Source organism: Podarcis liolepis (genome assembly GCF_965112155.1).
Source record: "Podarcis liolepis genome assembly, chromosome: 3".
NCBI classification, from domain to species: Eukaryota; Metazoa; Chordata; class Lepidosauria; order Squamata; family Lacertidae; genus Podarcis; species Podarcis liolepis.
In genome coordinates this window covers 31,733,098-31,754,656 of record NC_139557.1, presented here as the reverse complement: position 1 = coordinate 31,754,656, position 21,559 = coordinate 31,733,098, and the positions used below count along the sequence as shown (strand labels likewise).

Here is a 21,559-nt window from a genome sequence, read left to right as displayed (position 1 = left end):
AACCATGAGTTCAGGTTATGATTTGTTGATACTAAACAAATCATAGTAAGTGGCTAGGGAGGGTTAAGAAGATCAAAGGAATCATGGTTATTCTTATTAAATTATCTTACTAAACTGGCTTAGCATTGTGTATAAACCAAGTTTCTCTGTAATTTTTAACTGTTTGTGTCTTTCACAACTCAAAGCCTTTTGCTTCTGAAATATAATTGAGAGAAAAGGATGTGTTGTGATGTTCTGAATACATGGATAAATGCTAACATGACTTCTGTGCCCCTTGGCTTTAAAACTTTGTCTTCAAGGAATCAAACAAGCTGCCCTATGTGTTTGGACTTGTTCTAGACGGAACTTTAGCTCTGTCCGCTCATTTGACCACTGCTCAACAAAGCTTTTCATCTTTTTAGAGTTAAGCCAAAGTTGAGTCTCCTGATTTCAGCAGGGGAGTTGAGGATCTTAAGTACATATGTATGTATTCTGATTTTGCTGATTTTAATGTGTTTCAGTAAATTATGATATTTCAACTGCAAAGAATCTACTACTGTTAGCCAGTTCCACAGTGGAACAGAAGAAATGGGTGAGCCGCCTAGGGAAAAAGATTCCCAAAAAGGCTCCAGCACCAGATCCGTTTGCACGATCATCACCAAGAACTTCCATGAAAATACAGCCAAACCAATCATTAAGACGGCCAATTAAACCAATCCAGCTCTCCCCTCCGAGCGAAAAGAAAGATTTTCCTACCAGGTAAAAAGTGGCATGTGGGAAATTGTTAATATCCTTGGTTTTCCCTTCTTGCTTTTTAGATTACTACACTGGACACTTCACATAAGACAATTTTAGTTTTTTCTTTGACGGTCTCTAAAGCACGGCATCCTGGCAGCATTTTATTACTTTGCCCACAATTTATTTAGCTTCTTGTGGAGTATGGGAAATAAATTGATGTAAACAATAACAGGCACTTCCTTAACATTTAAATGATTTTGTATTGGTTTACACTGCTATTTTATCTTTTATTCCATATTTCATTACAGCATTGATTTCAGAAAAATAAAAAGTCATTTAATGATAAATAAATATTGTTTTGTTAGACTGGCATGAAATGCAGTGTTTGTGCATTTCATGCTCAGCCTTGTTTGTCAGCTGTGCCCTATATAAAATAACATTTCAGTTTTATGGTGAATATTCATGTCAAAAAGGCTATTGAAATGCCAAATATAAAATGTACAAGAGCTGCTGTAATCCAGTCTAGATAAAGTTAGCTACTATCCGTGCAGCTCATAAATCCATTGTGTGTGTGTTTTAAGTCTGGCTTTCTTGATCAGGGCCCATAGCTTTTACTTAAAGCCCAGGTTTTAATATTGTTCACCCAATTGTTACGTTGTGTCAGAATACTACTAATCCACTCTTAGGAGGGGAAAGCACCACATGACATACTCCAGGATGTGTGTGCAATTCTTGAGATCAAAGCTATGCTTTGTTAGTTGCATATTCTTTATTGATGAGACAGGGCTAAGAAAGCACACAGGAATGGTGTATATGGATTCTAGACTGCAGCCAATATGTCACCATTACTGCATCAGGAGAAAGTTGCACTAATTGCCATATTAAGAATTGTTTTTAGTGGACTGTGGCTCATAAACTTTAAAACCTCATTTTACAGATTAATTGATGTGGCATGTAGAGACTGGGATTGGTCATTTGATGATATTGATTTTGATATTGATTTTAATATTGATGATGCTGGGAACGATAACGATCTTGATGATAGCGATGATGATGATAACGATGTGTTTGTTCTGAAGAGGTAAATGGGTGACTATCTGTAGGAGAATGGATTGGCTTTCTTAAAACAAAGCATGCTGTTTGGATTTCTCTCAGCAGTCAAAGTGTGCCAGCTTAAAAACTCCCAAAAGCAATTTTACGACAAATGCAAAAAATATTCAACGATGCATGCATCTAACTTCTGAAGTATTTTGAAAATGTAGTTCTCAAAACCCACATGGCCATCTGTGTTGTAAGATGCTCTTCAACTGTGTATTACTAACTTTCTGCAAAAAACGTTTTTTTATTTAAAAAAATGTATGTTTAAATTTTTTATATGTTGCTCCAGGCTCAAATGTGGGCAGCAACATATATACGTTTTGAAGTGTGGTGCAGCTTTTATTTTAGCTGATGACTTGCATACGTATTGCATTCTTTGGTAGTGCCGTGAGAACTTGATATGCTTTTTTTGCATCGGTGTGCCATTTTTATTTTTATAACAGCTCATTTGTGATAGAAGGGACCAAACCTCGGTACAAGAAGCTAGCATAGAGCAAGCGTGAGTTAAGGTAGCGTAAAGTGCTGGCCAAGCTGCCCCAAGCCTTGCAGAGGGAAAACAAGCCTTTAAATTACTGTTTGGGTTGCATCACCCTTTTTGCTGGCCAAACCTATGCTGGCTTCTAAGATCATGTGACCAAGCTGGAGAGTTTTATGATCTAGCCAAAGTACCCCCTCTCTGGTCCTGCTGCTATATGCCCGTGGGACAACACCCCCCCCCCCCCAATTTCAGGGTTTACACCTGTTTTCCGGTCAACCAGACTTGGCTTAGCTGGCTGGGTCCCAGCAGAGCCGAGAAGAGAGACATACGCTAACTTATTTCTGACCAAGACGCATATGAAGAAGTTAAGCTGGCATACCTTGGCTTCATCCAGAACCTCCTGGCACAGTTGGATACCCACACTCATCCCAGCAGATCTCGCTATAGGATTGCTCTCTAAGTTGCTTTGCATTGGAGCACCCATGTTGGAAACTGTTTCCCCAAAGCAAATATGGCCATCCCTGAGGAGGATGTTGGAACACTCCTCCACCCTGGTCAGCCAAGAAATGCTAAAATTTTCAACCCAGAGTTTCTTTTTGGTGAAATACCTGTATTTTTCTTTACTTTAGTAGTTTTTTAAATACGAAAATAGGAACTGCTAAAAGCAAAAAAGACACACCCTCCCCACAACTCAGCAGCTGCATTCACATTGGAAGCAAAATGGGGCTCAAAACTAAGAGATACAGAAGTCTCGTCTTGAACCCTTTAAGGGTGTAATGGTAGTCAAAATCACCTTAAAACCAGGAAGAGGAGGGCTGTGTATGCCTGCTGCCCTTGAGCTGTTTGGAATAATAATAATAATAATAATAATAATAATAATAATAATAATAATAATAATAATAATAATTTATTTATTTATTTATTTGTACCCCGCCCATCTGGCTGGGTTTCCCCAGCCACTCTGGGCGGCTTCCAAAAGAATATTAAAATACTGTGATACATCAAACATTAAAAGCTTCCCTAAACTTATTTTGCCTGGTGCCCACTGCTGTTTGTTTAAAGGGAAGAAGGAAACAAAGAGTCTTCATCCTTCTTCTAAGACAGGAAGGGAACAGGAGATCAAACAGATGTCCTATCAAACGATTTCAAAGCAGGTTGGAAGACACCCTTGACTTGTTAGGCTGTCCCAGGCTGGTGGGAGGTCCAGCAATTTCCCAGTGCTGCTTTTAGCTTGGATCTTGTTTGGGAGCCTGCAGGCCATAGAATTAATTTCACTGTTTTCAAATATGTTTTCTAGATTTTACTGACCAGATCGATTTTTTATTCTTTTTCAGCTAACTGCCTCCTATGAATACTATCACTATTGGAGTCGATAAGACTGAACCATCATATTCCTGGGGTTACGAATATATATATATAGGTGTTTCTGAAAGACAGTTCAAGTATAAATAGATAAGAAGTTTACAGAGGTGTGTGTGTGTTTTGCTGCAATACAACATACTAATAATTCCTGTGTTGTTTTTTAATGTAATCCCTCTGGATGACTGAGCAAGTTAGGAATGGTTGGTGAATAGTACAAGGATACTCTCAGATTCTGTTCTACAAATTCTTTCTGGGAAAGACTCGCACTACATGTCACAAGAGGAATAAAAGGAGTGGGGAAACGTGATGAACCCATCTCTTGGTCAGTTTTTTTTATAGAGAAATGCAACCAGCAATTTTGCCAGAAAAAGGGCGATATGGAGGGTCTGACACACTTATGAAGACGGCATCTTAAAGAAGTGACCATTATACTGTGTGTGTATGTGTTTTGGTGTGTAAATATGTATATTGTACTGTAATGCTGCAAGAGGGTTAAAAAAAAACTTTCCACTTTATTTTTTATACATATTATTCATATACCATTACCTGCAGTTGCAACTATGCACATGTATAAAGCCATACTGTTGAATTTTGCCATTCATTATCTGTATATCAAAGGCTGCATGTCTGTGTTCAGCAGCGACATATAATAATAACTTCCAAGTATATATCCAGTTACTACTTAATGGGCAGTCCTCTTTTACCAGTCTTGAATGCCTTAAATTAATGTCATTTCCTTAAAAGTCTGTGCCCATTCTAGATATTTAAGAGAGATAAAGGATGCAGAGGTTTGCCAGCTCTTAGGATGCAATTTTGCTTTGTGGCAGAACAATATAGTGCACTATGTTTACAATATAATAGTTTATATCAATGTCAGTCTATTCTGAATGTATATCGAAATAGGGAGGGGAGGGGAGGGGAGGGAGGGGTCAGTTGAGTAATGGTTTCAAAAACAATGATCTGGTAGTATTAGAACTAATATATAGCTTTCATGCTTAGGCATAACTTCCCATCCACCCTTTGTACAAACCTCAGTATTAGTCATTGGTTTTATATTACCCTTACTAAGTGCTGCAAAACATCGTTCTGCCTTTGTTTTTTGCATACTATCTATTTTTACATTTTCACCACACAATATCTAAGGACTGTCACCAATCCTTAACGATTGAAACATACTGTAGATGTATTTTAAACTTCTTGAATCCTGTTCTCTTAGCACATAGCATTTGGAATAGGAAAATAATTTCAGTTGTGTGTTTTTGAGAACATATGTGAGGAAAGGGCCTTAGAGGCACTTAATCAGATTTTTTTTAATAAAAAAATTTGATTTTGTACAAAATATAATTTATGTGAGATTTTTAATGCCGTGTCCATAATTTATCCAGAAAAATGCATGTTTTATACAACTACAGTATGCTATAATGTTAAAACATGATGGCAGTAAAAAAAAGGAAAAGAAAAAAGAACTATTGTAGCCTCCTCCTTGGTCTCTCTCTCTTTTTTTTCATATGTTTACATATATTTGCATATATATGTTGTGTGCTAGTGCTAATGAAATACAGAATTAACATTTGAATGAAGGAAATGAGACATTTCACTAGGTTGTTTTCCTTAGTAGATATTTGAAAGGAGAGAACCAAGATTTATTTAACATCTCAACCAAAAAAATTGGATTTCCACCCAATAGACACCCATAAGGTACAATTCACCCCACTCCCCTTTAGTTTTCAGTTGCTTCAGGAGGGCTTGTGCAGTAGAATGCAGTAAGTTTGAGCTCACTACAAACAGGGATCTTCTCTCATTCAAACCCCCTTGAAATAAGTAAGAATTTGTTTTACTGAGTCACACATGGAAAGAAGATCCACTGGCATGGGCCTATAAGTACACCTTTCCACTAAACCACTGTGACTCACCAACCATATATTCAGTTATACTGTTTATACACACACTAGGTATGAGAAGCTGTGCATCCCATAATTTAAAATATACCTTTATCATTTCAGTTATCTTTAAGCCCCAATGGCACAGCAGGAGTTTATCATTTTACCTGCTTGTTTTGAATAGTGAGAGTATAGCATATTTTTAAAAATGCATATTTTGCATACAAAACTTATTTTTAAAACATGTATACAATAAAAATTGTTTCCATTCACTGAAGGCATACATATTTTATATAAAATTGTTATTTGTGGGAAGTTCTGAATTGGAAGAAATATATATATATTTTTAAATAAACTATTTGAGTAAGACTAAATAATTCCTGATGTTGGTAAGTTGATTTTTATAAATCGAAGCATGCAAATGGAACATCTTGTATAGAAATGTTATTTTAGAATTCTGAAGGACAAAATGTTGCTTACATACATTTATAGGGAAATGCATTTTTAACAGTTCTTGGAATCAGCTAACCAATGCTGGACAAAATGTTCCCTGTGTTTAAAAGTAGCTTTGTGTAACACCTTTTGAAAGATCAGATGATGTTCTGTGCCTGATTAAAAGGAGAGAGAAGCATTAATTCACGTCCTTTCCAGAGAATAGCATAAGCACTGAAGCTTGGCAGAAGAATAGCAGGTACATTCAGGACTTGTGTTTGTATGAGCCAATCTGTCAGAAGATAATGGGACATCCAAAGGTTGAAGGGACAGCTATCAAATTTGACCACTGAGGAAAGGGTGGTGGTGGTGAGAAGGGGAGGCCATGTCCTATTTCCTCATGAGCAAGAGTTCAAATCAGTTCCCTAAAACAGCATTGGACAACAATTCTGTTGCATATTTTGTTGGAAGTAAACCCCATTGAGCACAATGGAGCTTTGGTCTTAGTAAACATTGGCAGGATTCTTCTGTTTGTCTCTTGCCTATGTAGACCATCCTTTGCCACCATCACATTTTGGATCTGATTAATTCACAGGGACTCACTCTTAGGTAAGGAAAATGGGTGGGCCCAGGACCAGCTCCCTCTTGGCAGATGGTAGTTGGACATCAGTCTCAGACTCTAGCAGTGGGATCATATTCTTAAATCCAATTTCCCAAAGCTGCCTATGGTACCGGAGTCCCCTGAATGAATGGATGCATTTTTTAAAAGAAAGACCATTGGATTTTCCAATTTTTTAAAGACTTCATTGGTTAAGGTGAGGCCACCCAGGCCAGAGATTTCCCATTCCTGGTTTAGAGATGCAGTGTCTGTCCGATAGTTCTGTTGAAAAAGCCACAAATTGAGCAAGTCATTGGGAATTTCCTCGCAAGTTTGGCAGAAATAGATTGATGTTCATATAGGAAGGTACCTGACAATACCTTCCTTAAGAGCCCCTGCTACCCAAGGCCCATCATCCAGTAGCCACAGGAAGTCTGCCAACTCATCTGTCTACCTTCGTCACAAAATGCATCATTTCATATGCCACTTGTGTCTCCCTCTGCTTTCTTTTCTCCAAACGAAAAGGTAGTTTGTCATGCAGTTGATAACACTGCCATATATGCTCCTAGCTTGTAGTTTTCTGTATCCCACTGTTCTGAGAACAGGCTGCTGCTTAAGACGCAACTTCCACAATGTACCTGATTTAAGGGAGTAAACATTGGCACTGCTAGGTTTTGCACTTGAACTAGCTGGAAATGCGGCATGAGGTACTGAACTATCTTCAGAACAAGAATGACCAGCTCCAGATATTGATGGACTCCCAACTCGTATCATCCCCATTGGCCATGCTAGCTAGGACTGATGAGAGTTGGGAATTCTCTTAATATCCAGAGAGTGGCTTGTTTGCTACACCAATCCAGGAGGATTCCCTGCCTGTATAATTGGGGAAACCCTTTGAGGCAAATTGACAAGTCATTGGTAATGTACGCACTTTGGACTGGATCTTGCAAGCATACATTGGTTTTATGATTGCTTTGGTTCTTTAATTTGCACTACTTGGCAACAGCCCCCATCCACACACCAGCTGGTAGTAAGTCTTCTCTCTTCATGTTAAACACTGTAATGCTTTCCACACAATAGGAGTTCCTAGGTAGTTACCCTATAACGCAGTGCAGGGCACTTTGCCAAGGAATGACACCTTGAAATACTGTCTTCTACCTTGGTGCTAAGGGATGTGGGTGGCACTGTGGTCTAAACCACAGAGCCTAGGGCTTGTTGATTGGAAGTTCAGCAGTTCGAATCTCCACGACAGGGTGATCTCCTGTTGTTCGGGTCCCAGCTCCTGCCAACCTAGCAGTTCAAAAGCACACCAGTGCAAGTAGATAAAATAGGTACCACTCTAGCAGGCAGGTAAACGGCGTTTCCGTGTGCTGCTCTGGTTCACCAGAAGTGGCTTAGTCATGCTGGCCACATGACCCGGAAGCTGTCTGTGGACAAACGCCAGCTCCCTCGGCCTATAGAGCGAGATGAGCGCGCAACCCCAGAGTTGTCTGCGACTGGACCTAACAATCGGGTACCTTTACCTTTACCTTGGTGCTAAGACTAAATTGATGTTACTCATTCCTCGGTAATGTACAACTGCTACAGCAGATAAAGCCATAGAAGGTTTATTTTCCCCAAGCATAGATTTAAACCATGTAAGAAGCATTGTGTTTAATATAAAGCTTTTATTGACTTAAAATAGGTTCAAATCATACAAAGTTTTCATGACCTGGCTTGCTCAAAAAGGTGTATAGATTTGCATTGTACAGATTCAGCTCAAAACACCGTTTTTGCCTTTTCCTTGCTCCACAGGGAAGTAGAGAATGGCTGCTTGCTTTCACATATTTGGAAGCATTTCTGAAAGTGTCTTTCAAAATAAAGGATTGTATATTTATGCTTTCTGAACTGTGACGAAGCATTGCGGCTCTTTTCCAACTGTCCTTCAAAAATGCCACTGAATCCTAGGTAGCCAGCCTAAGCAGCTGTTTTTCCCAGCTCCGGCAAGTTTATAATGGGGGTTTTATATTCCTGGAGTTTAATGTGTATTTCAACCAAAACAAACCCATTCTTGCAGTTATTTTGGAAATGCTTAAAGCATTTATGTAGGCTGTTGTTTCTTTTACAGGCACCCATTAGATATTGAGAACCAATAGGAAGTTGGATGTGTAAAAGAATAAGACCCCAATCCAAAGAAACTAAGCTATTCTAAACTATTATTGCAGGCCATGAAACTTGAGAAGCAACTTACTACGCAGCAGGCAGGACCAGTAGGTTTACTGAGCAAGTAGAGGAGTTAAAACTCCAGTTGTGTGCAAGAAAGAGCACACTGTAACGTCAGAAACAGAAGCTTCAGCTATGAAACGTAAGTTTTTTGATAAGGGGCTGATGCAAGAGCAACTAATACATTTAAGGGTGCTACAACCTCATACACTGGAACAATGCTTGTATCATACGTAACTAGAATTTGACAAAAAGGGACGCCACAGCTGCATTTCAGTTGGGCAACAGATATTTGATGGGAGAGTGAGAGGCTTAAGAAGTTGCTTTAGTATTTCAATAATTGTATATGGGCACACATTCGGCAATCCATTAAAATTTTCTTATAAAATACATCAAAGTGTATGCATGCCAACAAATATCAAAACTTTTATTGAATTCATAGTGGCAACTTCCTTTAGTATGTGAAACATAAGCAGTTTCCCATTAAATGGATTGCTGATTTACTGAAGCTTGGTGATAACTTTGGTCCTAATTTACTGTCTCATATATTGGTTTCATTCTTTCGGTCCAGACCACTCAAAATAGACAGAACGTCATCTTAATCACTCTTCTTTGCTGGCTTCCTGTAGTGCAGTATAGTTGCTGTGACCCATATATTCAGAGCCATCATGACTATGAAACGGACCAAAACTGTGGGAGGGGGGGAAGTGTTTAGTTAAAAATTGCTTTGTTTTTCTCCATTTTACTGTAACTTAATTTACTATATTTAATATATTTCTAGTTAGTCTCTCGTAGGATACACACTCTCGATACAGGTTACGATCGATCAGTAGAAGACAACATTAACATTCTACGATTTATAGCAGTAAAAACTGTCAGTATTAAAAACAGTTACAGATAACAGTTCTAAAAACAACAACAACACAATATTTTTTAAAGCCCCAAAGCATTTTCTTAAAGGTCTGTGCCATACAATTTTCCCTGTAGAGGGCATTCCAGAAATAAAGAGCCACCACGGAGAAGGCCCTGTCCTTGATGCTAACCTAACCACTTTTACTTGCGGACCAGAGCGCAAGGCTTTGAATGCTAATTCTTCAATCCTGGGAAATGGTAGTCTTTCATATAGCCTGGCCCCAGAGCATTTAAGGGCAGGTGTGGCTAATACATGGCCTTCTCGAAGCTGCTGAATTACGACTCCCATCATTACCCTGACCACGGGCCATACAGGCTGGGATTGATGCGGGTTTTAATTCAGCAACATAGGTCTGCAGGTTAACTACCCCCGCTTTAAGGTTTTAAAAGGCCAATATTTGAGCCCAGAAGCTAAAAGAAACTTCCAGGTATAATCACAGCTATGCCAAGCTGACCTCACAGTAGCTAGTGAAATACCTGACAACTGTGTTAATTTGCATGCATCCCACAAGGCAAAATTCACACACGGAAGGCGACTTCTGTCTACAGATCCCCTTAACTGCAACATAATCCGCAGTGCCAGTTGTGAGATGCACTGCTGGATGCAAAGCACACGGTTGCCATCCACGCCTGCAAAGTGGCAGATTGATTGGAATGTACATTTCCACCTGCCTTGTCAATATCAATATTGAAAGTACAATATTAATATAAATCACTTGAATTGCAGAATTTATATGCAGAGGATTTTAAGTCAAATTCCCACAGTAGATGCTTCTAATCCTTTCGTTAAAAATGCAAAGAACAGGTCTGAAGAGACTGACTTGTCGAAAACAATTCAAGCATTTCCCCCTAAAGAGATACAGCATAAACCAGATATTTGCAAGAGTCTGTGTCCCGCCCCCCCAAAAAAAACCATGTCTTTGCTTTATTATATGCCAGTGAAACAAAAATTATGTAACCAGGTAGCATAAAGCCATCTGCACTACTGCTATTGATGGAAATGTGTCAGTGTATTTGCTGACCAGTTAAGGACCCCTTATTTTATTGTTCTCAGCGAAACAAATTTTAAATTGACACACACACAAATCACCCGGCATTACAATATTACCTGTAACATCCTTTGTTGTCATTACTGTTGTAAATATTCTGGCTGCAATTGAAAGAGAGCATATTAGCACACGTTAAACAGGCAAAAGGGGAGAGTCGTCAAGCAAATATACTGGCCTTTTGAAACCTGTGGTTTCCCCAAGATAAGTGAAATGGCTCAGTTTAGAACCACTTTTACCCCCTACGCAAGATGTTTCGCTGATAATTCTGCATTCCTCTGATGTTTCTCCGTCCATGTGCGATTCAAAATTTTGTTTCAGATTAAAACTGCAAGCAAATACAGCCCGTTTAAGTAAACTTCGTTCACTGTGTGTAGTTTCTACACCACTCCCAGCAGAATTTCCAGTGCAGACGGCACTCACAGTACAAATGGCGCCCACAACTTCCATTCATTTTCTCTCTGTATAAGGATATAAGGAACCGTCTCCAAAATGTTATTAGGCCGACAAACTTTTAATTTCCCTTGGAATTCCTTTGAGCAGGAAACTCAGAAGTTTGCATTACACAATTTTTGGAGGCAATTCTATTTCAGGCATGAGCTGCTCCCATCAAAACAAGGATGTGTGTTTTCTGGGGGGGGGGGGTGTGCAGGGACTAAAGTGGGAGTTTGCACAGGGTAATTTGCATTAGAAAATGTTCTGATGCTGGCATCCTTGTTTAATTTGTATTTAGTAAATAAAGGTAAAAGTTTGAGAAGCTGCTTACTTGCACAGGTATATGTGGCTAGACTCCAAGTCGTGGCACTCACTTGCCCGGAATCTCTCGTCCGCCAAAGATATCGAAGCTGCACAAGTTTACTTGCAGCACTGATTACAGTGCTTAAGTTCTGCAGGGAAAGAAAAGGGATAGAGTGGGAAGTAGTGGGTGTGGTGGAAAACTGCCCAATTCAGGATAAATCAGCTGCTTTGGAGAGTTTTAACTCTGAGCTGAGATTTAAGTCTACTCTAAACTTCTGAAGACTTGACAGCTCAATCACAACCACATCCACTCAGAAGTAAGTTGTACTGAATTCGGTGGTGCCAACTCCCCAGGTAAATGGGGCTAGGATTGCAAACCCAGGAGTGCACATTTTGCTTAATCCCAAACATTTAAAATACAAACATAGTCAATCTCAGCTCCTCTCCAATCTTGTGAAGTCTACCTATAACTTTATAGTAGTACAGATTCAGCTCTCTTTATTTAAAATAAAAAAATGTAATTTAGGAAAGCCAGCTGCAATCTGAATGGCTCTTTCAACACTCATAGAGGCAAGAAATGGAATAAAGAATTTGTTAAAATGGCTTGGCTCAGCAAAGGTTTCACTTGTCATAGTTTAAGCTCCTCCTCGTTTTCCATAAGCAGCAGGAGAATGAGCCTATGAGTGATTTTCAGGAGTAAGAAACGCTGCAGCAATGCATAAATGTTTTATAATATACCATATTTTCCCGTGTATAAGACTAGGTTTTTCCCCTAAAAAATAATGTCAAAAATTAAGGGACATCTTATATACGGATATTGCTGAGGGTGGACTGTGTATTTTTGAGTCCCCCAAAATAGGGAGCATCTTATACATGGGGACGTCTTATAGACGGAAAAATACGGTATATCTTAATCCAGGTGAAAGGGGGGGAGGGGCATTCAACAGCCAGGTCACTGGGTTCTGGCTTTCCAATCCACCACCTTCCCACAGTACACATGAAAACTTTACACCAAGAACTGGAACCATTCAACAATTGTTTCCCAAATTTGGGGTCTGTTTTCAGACTACAATTCCCATCATCCCTGACCACTGGTCTTGCTAGCTAGGGATGATGGGAGTTGTAGTCAAAAAAACAGCTGGAGACCCAAGTTTGGGAAATACTGCATTAAACAAAAGAGACTTTGCTGAGCATGATGTGCATGCCAAGCTTATGACTCAACTGGCCCATGAGAAGCTTGTGGGCTGGCAGCAAGAAATTCAAAGCTACTTTGCCCCTCCCTGTTCTTTTTACTTCCTGCCACACTGAGCTGTGCCATGCTTTGGCTTAGTGTGTCATCCGAACCTGGGCTTACGTTCCAGCTCGTTCCTTGCTAACCATGAGCTGTAGCCACTGTTTATTATTCAGCTTGTGGTTAGTAAGGAAAGAGCTTAACCAACCTGGGTTAGCTCAGTGTGGTGCAGGATTTTAAAAAGTCAAAAGTGGCTGCAACCTTTCCTCTGGAAGCCTGCGCATTCACGCAATCTGGGTGAGCCAAAGTTTGGCTTACCGTGATGTGCAAACCAGGCAATAGGCGCGTTCCTTCCAACTACTTACCATAGCCAGGTCCACTATCCATTTCTGCAGGGTTAGCATGTACCATCCTGCCACAAATCTAATCTTGAGGTTAAGTTGCATAAGGATGATGGCAATCAGGTGGACACTTGGTAGTTCACTGGGTTAAATGCATTTACAGCCTATCTTCTCAAGGTAGCTTAAGGAATGAATTAAAAGCCAAATAAGGAATTACTAAATTGCAAAGGTAGCCTGTAAAAATAGGGTTTCTAGCCCCAAGGCTGTAAATTTTGTGATTGGATACACCACTCTCTGGCAGCCATCTTGTGAGCTACGCCTCCCAGGCAGCCATTTTGCGCTGGTCCCCAAAACACACTCAAAATTCCAATGTGCCCATAGGCCCCAAAAGGATGGAGATCATGCTGTAAAAGATAGGCAATGCCTCATCATGCCAGAACCCAGAGGGGAATTTGGACAGGGTGCTCATTTGAGGGGATAGGGTTTAATTACCCCTTATGCAAAATAAGCAAATTATGTAAATATTCTTATGTGCAATGTATACAGGTTGCTCTACCCTGGTACAGAGTTTTGATTTCAATTATAAGCACGGCACATAAGCTAAAAATAAAAGAATCCCAGGAGTTAAGAAGAAGAAGAGTTTGGATTTGATATCCCGCCTTTCACTCCCCTTCAGGAGTCTCAAAGCGGTTAACATTCTCCTTTCCCTTCCTCCCCCACAACAAACACTCTGTGAGGTGAGTGAGGCTGAGAGACTTCATAGAAGTGTGACTGGCCCAAGGTCACCCAGCAGCTGCATGTGGAGGAGCGGAGACGCGAACCCGGTTACCCAGATTACGTGACTACCGCTCTTAACCACTACACAACAGAAAGGCTGTTCATGATGCACCTGAACTTTTCCCACAAAGTCCTTATATTCCATTACAGTGAATCAATTGCAAATGCCGCACCTTAATCCACCAGAAAACACCTGAATAAGAACCTGGAAAATGTGCACATCACACCAGGAATGTGTGCTGGAAAACAGTTGCTTCATTCAAGAAGATGGAATACAAAAAGAACCGGCAGAAATGCTATATAAATGGAAATGAGCAAACAGATAGTTAAAAGGATACATGGCTGTGTAAGGCAAAGCATGCTTCATTTTGCCACCGTAATGAAGAACAAATAGCAAAAGAATGACATCTGAAACACAACAAACGAAAACGTTGATCGTGAGCGAGAGAAACAAATGATGCTGCAATATTGGTGGGTGGGAGCAATGTACTACCTTGCACGATGATGATAGGATATTCTATATACGTCGGCAGAGGATAATTGTAGTAACTCATATACCGCAGGCATACGAGGAAGCTGAAAGGGAAAGGTACAGTTTCACTTTGCACCTTAACCGCTCGTGATCTCCTAAATCCACCTCTGATAGGGGTCAGTTACAGAGGGAAAGACATGACTTAGCCCTTAATAACACAGGGCATGAATAAACCTAGTAATATCTGTGGGTTACGAAGCACAACTGCACTGGAGCACAGAAGGGCTGCGTGGTACAAGCTATACCTTTAAAGCACATTCGTTCCCTCAAAGAATTCTGGGCACTGTAGTCCAACCTTCAGAGTTCTATTTCCCAGCAACCCTGAAACTACAGCGCCCAGAATTCTTTAAGAAGAATGTTTCGCATGTGGTTAATAGGTACAGTGTGTACACACACACAGCTAATGATTTATTATTGCTGTTTTTGCTTTCTGTGTTTTATTAGCAGGGCTATGGTTGTAAAGTCCACAGCACTGGAATAAGGTGACTATTCTGTGCAAAACAACCTTAGAAGTACCCACCCAACCTTAAAAGAAGAGATTTAATAAAACAGACCATATCTTTTAAATACCGTACATAAAATACATACATTAGGGCTTGTGGGAAAATCAAACCTTCCGCTCCAGGGAGCTCAACCCATTCTGCATAGAAGAAGCTACCTGGAGCCAGTCTGCGATACAGGGAATGAAATCTGCAGATGCTCAACGATACTACTTGTTACTTCATTTATTTATTTTTTCAAAGTTGCCCAAAGAAGGGAAAAGAAAAGAAAAGAAAAGAAAAGCCGTTTGGGGGCCATCATGCAAATTAAAGCTATGTTTACGTCTCTTGAAAATAGGAGCCAAGGCTCACATTTCTCTTCGGTTTTCAAAAACGGGCTCAGCCCTGGAACTTTTGAATCATCTGGTAGGAGGCAGGCCACACATGATACAGCAATCATAGAAGTGTGGAGTTACGCGTCCCCAACGGTCATCTAGTCTGACCCCATGAAATGCAAGAATGCAGTTGAGCAATCCTGAGAGGACACAGCGCCTGAAGACGAGACCCGCCCGGGAACCCGACCGATGCCAACTTGAGTTGAAAGCTTCTCAGGAAATGAAAACATAACCGGGAGTGCCTTGCCTCTGGGCGTGTTCAAAGTGCTCCCCCCACCCCCGCGTGCTTTAGCGCCAGGAAACTCTCAAGAAAGAAACGGGAGGTCTCCCTCTTCCGAAAGCCAAGAGAAAAACGAAGCCCCAAAACTTAAAAAGATCCCTTTACTTGCCCACTCAGCTCCAGCACCAAACTCTCCAGGCTGACTCCCCGGGCGGACTTGGCAGCCAGCAAGGCGGCTCCCTGCGGCACTTTGAGCACCCCGCAAACCAGGATCGTGCTCCAGTTGGCCACGTCCAGCAGCAGCGACTCCGGCCCCATGGCGATGCCCCCTTTCCTCCGCCCCCCAAAAGATGCTGCGGATGCAGCAGCCCCGGCCGCCTGCTCGCCTCCCTCCTGCTTCCGCCGCCCTGCAGCGAGGGGAGGAAAACGCCCAGTGGGAGGAGAGATGGGGGGAAAGGCGGCGCGCTCTGGGGGGCGCCTGTTTCTCCGCTTGCATGGCGCGCGCGGACTGCAAAAAGGTATTATTGTTGTTATACACACACACACATATACACACACACACACACACACACACACCCCTTTCCCCCTCACTCTTAGTAATAGTGGTAGTTGTTGTAGTGATAGTAGTGCAGTAGTAGTGTATCTAACCCTCCCCCCGAGAGCTAGTTTTTGTTTTTAATGATTTCTGGCGAGGGCGCAGATGGAAACGAAAAATCCTATTCCCAGATTCAAAGGCCGCGCCCACAATAGGAGGAGGGGGGAAGCCTCACGAGTTAACTCCTTCGCATCGCCCTGCCGCAAAAAGCAGGCTGTTTGTTATGCAGTTGGCAAAACCCAGTGATTTATTATTATTATTTAAATCCATTTTGTTGTTGTTGTTTTAATGATGTGCCCGTGCTTGATCAAAGCGCCGTGCGTGGCGGCGCAAAATGGTTGCAAAAGAAAAGAGGTTCGTTCTTAGTACCGTTATAAAGAAAAGCACTGGGAACAACTGTTGTCAGCATCACCTGATGCGAAGCAGGGCTTACCCTCTTTCAGTTGCATTACAGTGGTACCTCGGGTTAAGTACTTAATTCGTTCCGGAGGTCCGTTCTTAACCTGAAACTGTTCTTAACCTGAAGCACCACTTTAGCTAATGGGGCCTCCTGCTGCCGCCGCGCCGCCGGAGCACAATTTCTGTTCTCATCCTGAAGCAAAGTTCTTAACCTGAAGCACTATTTCTGGGTTAGCGGAGTCTGTAACCTGAAGCGTATGTAACCTGAGGTACCACTGTACTCCTTCCCCCACCTCACAGGTAGGGCGTGGTCCCCCCCCCTATGTGTTTCACGGCAAAACAAATATCCAACCGGTTATGTTTTTCCAATTGTCCTGTTAAGCTGCACCTGTTGAATTTCTTTTTCGCCAGTCGGCAGAGGAGTTCTAGAGGGGGGAAAATAAGGCAACTTTGGAAGTTACGCACAACTTGCAGAATTAGTCGTATGTTTATGCAGAGGTAAGTCCCAGTGTGATCTTACTGCTTTGGAAAGTGTGCATGGGGCTGCAGACTTGGGTTGCAAGCCTATTATGTGCATTTATTCTTATTCTTATTCTTCATAATTATTATTATTCATAATGTCAGAGTTGCTTCCAGATCCTAGCTCACAGAGGATCACGCTAGCCAGCGATCATTAAATAAAAGTCTTTATTGAGTTACAGTTTCCATTCTCAAGCTGCTGCGTGCAACTCTACGTCTTATGCTTAGATCGCGAAGCTCCGTCTGAGTCTCCGCCCCTTGTACACCAACTTAATATCCTAGCCCTGCTCCACCTTTTCCGCCTGACTGTTCTTCTCTGGGTCCCTCTGCCCCCCGGGGTCTCTTCCTTCCGGGATTCTTCTGACGCTGACCCCCCGGACCCTCCTGTCTCCTTGCGCCGGGCTTTAGGACCTGGCTCCCTTTCCGGGCTGCCTACTGCGCCACCTTCCTGTGCATTTGAACTTGGCGCGCGCGCCCAACCTTCCACCTTCCGTCTAACCGTCTCTTCGCTCCCCGATGGAGGTGTGGCCACTCCTGACTCGTGCCCTCCCTCCTGTTGTGAGCTGCCAGCGCTTGATCCCTGGCGCCCTTCCTCTTCCCTGCTCTCTGGCGGTGACGCTGGTCCCGATTTCCAACTGCTCCCCTCTGAGTCCCCTCTGGCTCTATCTTCCTGGGGTGTCCCCCTAGTCTCCCCCCTTGCCCTGGCTACTGGTGCTCCTTTCTGTGAATCTTCTGATTCACTGGAAAGACTCGGAGATCTCGGGTCGTCGTCATCACTCATCTTTTCTTCCTCCTCCCCCTCGCTCTCTGTTTCCTCCCTAGCCCTCGCCTCTGCTCCTGAACCCCTGACACATAATAATAATAATTTCATTTCTATACCACTTTATATTTTAAAGAAACAATCTCAAAGTGGTTCACAACACATTAAAACTTCAAATAAAACAACCCAGAATAAAACAAATTCAAGCTTCAAGGAAAATATTTCAGATCCTTCTTTTAAGTGACATTTTGCTTTTCTCGCATTTACTTACCTACTTAATTTATATAGCTGCCCATAGCAGAAGTGCTCTAAGAGGACAGTGTGGTGTAGTGGTTAGAGCCGGACTAGGACCTGGGAGTTCAGGGTTCAAATCCCCAAATGAGCATGCTGTTGCATAGGATCAGACAACTCAAGTCTGAGGAGAAACACCGAGTACTCAGCTAGTCACTGTAAGCTCAGGCATTTTAACAACAGCTTGATGAGTATATGCTAGCTTGCAGTGTTGTATATTTCTGCACTGTAAAGGGCTTCCACCTAACGCTGTCTGTCAAATAGCCAGTGGGGTGGCCCCCCATATATTGTTGGACTCCAGTTACCATCATTGCCAGCCAGCTTAGCTAATGGTCAGGAATTATGGGGGTTGTAGGCCAAAAAAATGATACAGAGAGTGCCACATTGGCTATCTCTGATTTGTTTCCCAGGTAATCCTGTGGTTCTTCAGAAGTTGGTGGACTACAACTCCCATCAGCCCCACTCAGCACAGCCCGTGGTCAAGGATGATAGGAATCATAGACTAGCACATCTGAAAGGTCACAGGTTCTTCCCCCTTGCTATTGAAGATGGCTTGTATTTTCACTTTGTTCTTTGGCAACCCTAGAGTACAGTCCAGACACATTTCCATTTGCAATGACACGCCATAGGTTTATTGGGACTCAAGTATGTCTGGAATCCTCACTGTCTGATTTTGAACGTTCAGGAAAACAAGGGGAGGCTGGTTGAGAGAACGGTAGTCTTCACTTGCTTAGAAGCCCACCCTTATTTGTGCGTGCTAGGACTGGAATTCAAAACCTGTTTCAGGATTGTGTGACTCTGCGCTACCCCCCACTTAAGCCCTGCACTTTCCCCAAATCTGACTGTAGTGACGGGTCCATCCCTGCGATCCTAACCCTGCTTGATCTGTAAGTAAGCCCCATTGAATTTAGTAGACTTACTTCTGAGCACTCATGGTTATGATGTTCCCATAGTTTCAATTACCCCATCTCGCTTTGCTTGGCTTGAAACATAAGATTTAGCTTTAGATTACATATGTTTGCTAAAGCAGCTAGTGGGACATGGATGTGTTTATTGAAATGGAAGGGCAGCCTGATGCCACCTTCGATTGCAAACAGCTGTCTGTTGCATCCAGGTTTCTATTGTTCTAGTTCAGCAAAGATTGCCAGTGTCGAAGCAGTGATTCTTCAACATCAACTTTATTGGGCAGGTCATGTTGTTTAGATGCCTGATTATTATCTTCCATAGATGCTCTTAAGGCAAATCTTTAAAAATGTAGTATATATACCGACAACTGGGAAACATTGGCCTGCAAGCGCTCCAATTGGAGAATAGGTAAAGGGTAAAGGGACCCCTGACCATTAGGTCCAGTCGTGACCGACTCTGGGGTTGTGGCGCTCATCTTGCTATATTGGCCAAGGGAGCCGGTGTACAGCTTCTGGGTCATGTGGCCAACATGACTAAGCCGCTTCTGGCGAACCAGAGAAGCGCACAGAAACGCCGTTTACCTTCCCGCCGGAGCGGTACCTATTTATCTACTTGCACTTTGACGTGCTTTCGAACTGCTAGGTTGGCAGGAGCAGGGACCGAGCAACGGGAGCTCACCCCATCGCAGGGATTCGAACCGCCGACCTTCTGATCAGCAAGCCCTAGGCTCTGTGGTTTAATGTACAGTGCCACCCGCGTCCCAATTGGAGAATAGCCTCTACCAAAAGGTGCTGTGGACTTTGAAGAAGCACAAACTCAGGATGAAAAGGAGAAATGAGCTAAGAGGAAGGCACGTTTGGCAAACCATCACTGTGATCAGCTCCTGCCTGGAAACCTATGTCCCCACTGTGGAAGGATGAACGGATCCAGAATTGGCCTCCACAGTCACTTACGGACTCACTGTTTAAGACCATATTCATGGATGACAATCTGACAGTGACCGCCAAAGAAGACGACGCAGCAGCTTGCAACTCACAAGCCATGTGAGGTCCAGAGCCCCAGCTTGCCTGGCCAAATAGCAATTGAGGAAAACAATACACAGATTGTTGCCTTTACTATACATGCACAGTGGTGGTGCTCTCTGCTTTTTTCCTTCCTTGCTGATCTTTAGCCAGCAGTACTTAAAAGCACATTAGTCACAGAGCTGGATTACTGCTAACATTATATGTAATTTAAAAGCTAGAGCAGCGAAAGCTTTTCCTTAGCATCATTTAATCTTCACTTCCTGCTGCTGTTGATTCCCCCACGCAATACTTTACAGCTAAGAGCTATATCCTTTGAACGAAAAGATCTTCATTCAGATTAGTCTGTTCTTTCTCCACAAGCTTCATATTGCCTGTTTGCGTGAGCATGTCTGTAGTATACTTAAAATCAAATTATTCTTTTTTTAAAAAAATGCCTAAACCAATAACTGATGGAATAGTTCGGTACACTTACATTTGTCTTCGGAAGATTACCAAGAACAGTCCTCAGCCTGTGTAGCACAGTAATTATAACGTGTCACATTTTTTCTCCTAAAGAAATTAACAACTGCGTATTCCATAGCTTATTTTGTATCTGAACAGGCTAGCAAGATCCACCTGTGGCTGACTTGTTATGTACTGAAGTTCTCACCCTGGGCCAGCAGGGGGATACTGTAGATAGTTTTCACTCAGGTCCACATATGCAAATAAGGGATTGAAAGTGACGTTCAGTGATTGGATAGTTACAGAAAATGGTTACTGTTGCGTTCTAGTGGAGCTCTATATAAGCAGCCTGGCTGAACCCTTCAGTTCAGTTCTGTTCTGGCCTGTGAATAAACGAGCTGTTTGAAGAATCGCTGTGTCGTCTGATATGTTCACCCACAACTTAACATGACTCTTGGTTTGTTGGTTGTTTGGATGGTTTGTTTGGGGGTTATTGTTTTGAATTTTAAGGGGTCAGGGACTGCTAATCCATAACAAGGAAATAAAAAACCTTCCCCAGTTTAACAGAAAAGGGAAACCCAAAGGCTGAACTGTTTTCCTTATGAGGGAGAGTTGGAAGCCCTGTTTTTTGTAGTTTAGAAAAAAGATGACTAAGAGGAGAAAAAGATGACTAACATGAAGAAGTTATTATAGTGGTGGGGGACCCTGTGACCAATCAGCCCTAGCTAGCATGGCCCAAGCGCCATGGGGGGGGGGGGAGTTGTTGCCTGACATAATAAATTGATATTGAAATGAATTGATGGGCTTTTGGACATATAGTGAAAAATGCAAAATTATCAAACAAATAACAACTTGAACTTACCATATTTTTCGCCCTATAGGACGCACTTTTTCCCCTCCAAAAATGAAGGGGAAATGTGTGTGCGTCCTATGGGGCGAATGCAGGCTTTCCCTGAAGCCTGGAGAGCGAGAGGGGTCGGTGTGCACCGACCCCTCTCGCTCTCCAGGCTTCAGGAAGCTATCTGCAAGCCTTGCAAGCCCGGCTGGAGGTCCCGCCGGCTCGCAAAGCTTGCAGGCAGCAGCCTGCAGCCCACAAGCTCGGGGGGCAGCGGGGAGGCGGAGCGCCGTCACCCCTCTATTCCCCGACCTGATCTGGAGGCTGGCAGGGGGGGAGAGAAGCAAGCT

The 21,559-nt window shown here is 42.4% G+C and overlaps 2 protein-coding genes and 1 long non-coding RNA gene across 18 annotated transcripts in view; 2 read left to right on the top strand and 1 right to left on the bottom strand.

The window, feature by feature from the left end:
• The window catches only part of ROCK2 (Rho associated coiled-coil containing protein kinase 2), a 73,614-nt gene extending 67,702 nt beyond the window's left edge, over positions 1 to 5,912 (top strand). For 8 of the 14 annotated variants that reach the window (XM_083495409.1, XM_083495408.1, XM_083495405.1 and 5 more), the window contains 3 exons: positions 501 to 738; positions 1,655 to 1,798; positions 3,628 to 5,912. In XM_083495409.1, the coding sequence (XP_083351535.1) occupies positions 501 to 738; positions 1,655 to 1,798; positions 3,628 to 3,631 (386 nt within the window). In that variant the 3' untranslated portion in view covers positions 3,632 to 5,912. Of the gene's footprint in view, positions 1 to 500; positions 739 to 1,654; positions 1,799 to 2,258; positions 3,135 to 3,308 lie in introns of all 14 variants that reach the window. The other 6 variants (XM_083495406.1, XM_083495404.1, XM_083495411.1 and 3 more) reach the window with 4 other exon arrangements.
• Positions 5,913 to 8,212: 2,300 nt separating this feature from the next.
• SLC66A3 (solute carrier family 66 member 3) lies at positions 8,213 to 15,865 on the bottom strand. The gene is made up of 7 exons (XM_083495770.1): positions 15,608 to 15,865; positions 14,306 to 14,388; positions 14,151 to 14,220; positions 13,060 to 13,117; positions 11,492 to 11,612; positions 10,788 to 10,829; positions 8,213 to 9,457 (listed from the first exon to the last, which is right to left on the bottom strand). The coding sequence occupies exons 1-7, from the start codon at positions 15,754 to 15,756 to the stop codon at positions 9,366 to 9,368; spliced, it is 615 nt and encodes a 204-aa protein (XP_083351896.1). The 5' UTR covers positions 15,757 to 15,865; the 3' UTR covers positions 8,213 to 9,365.
• LOC310703445 lies at positions 15,500 to 20,780 on the top strand. 3 transcript variants are annotated; one of them, XR_014524125.1, is made up of 3 exons: positions 15,500 to 15,956; positions 16,815 to 16,930; positions 18,413 to 20,780. It is a non-coding gene; the product is annotated as an uncharacterized lncRNA (long non-coding RNA). The 3 variants fall into 3 exon arrangements; XR_014524126.1 differs by having other exon boundaries at positions 15,888 to 15,956; positions 16,844 to 16,930; XR_014524127.1 differs by lacking the exon at positions 15,500 to 15,956 and having other exon boundaries at positions 16,760 to 16,930.
• The last annotated feature ends 779 nt before the right edge of the window (positions 20,781 to 21,559 follow it).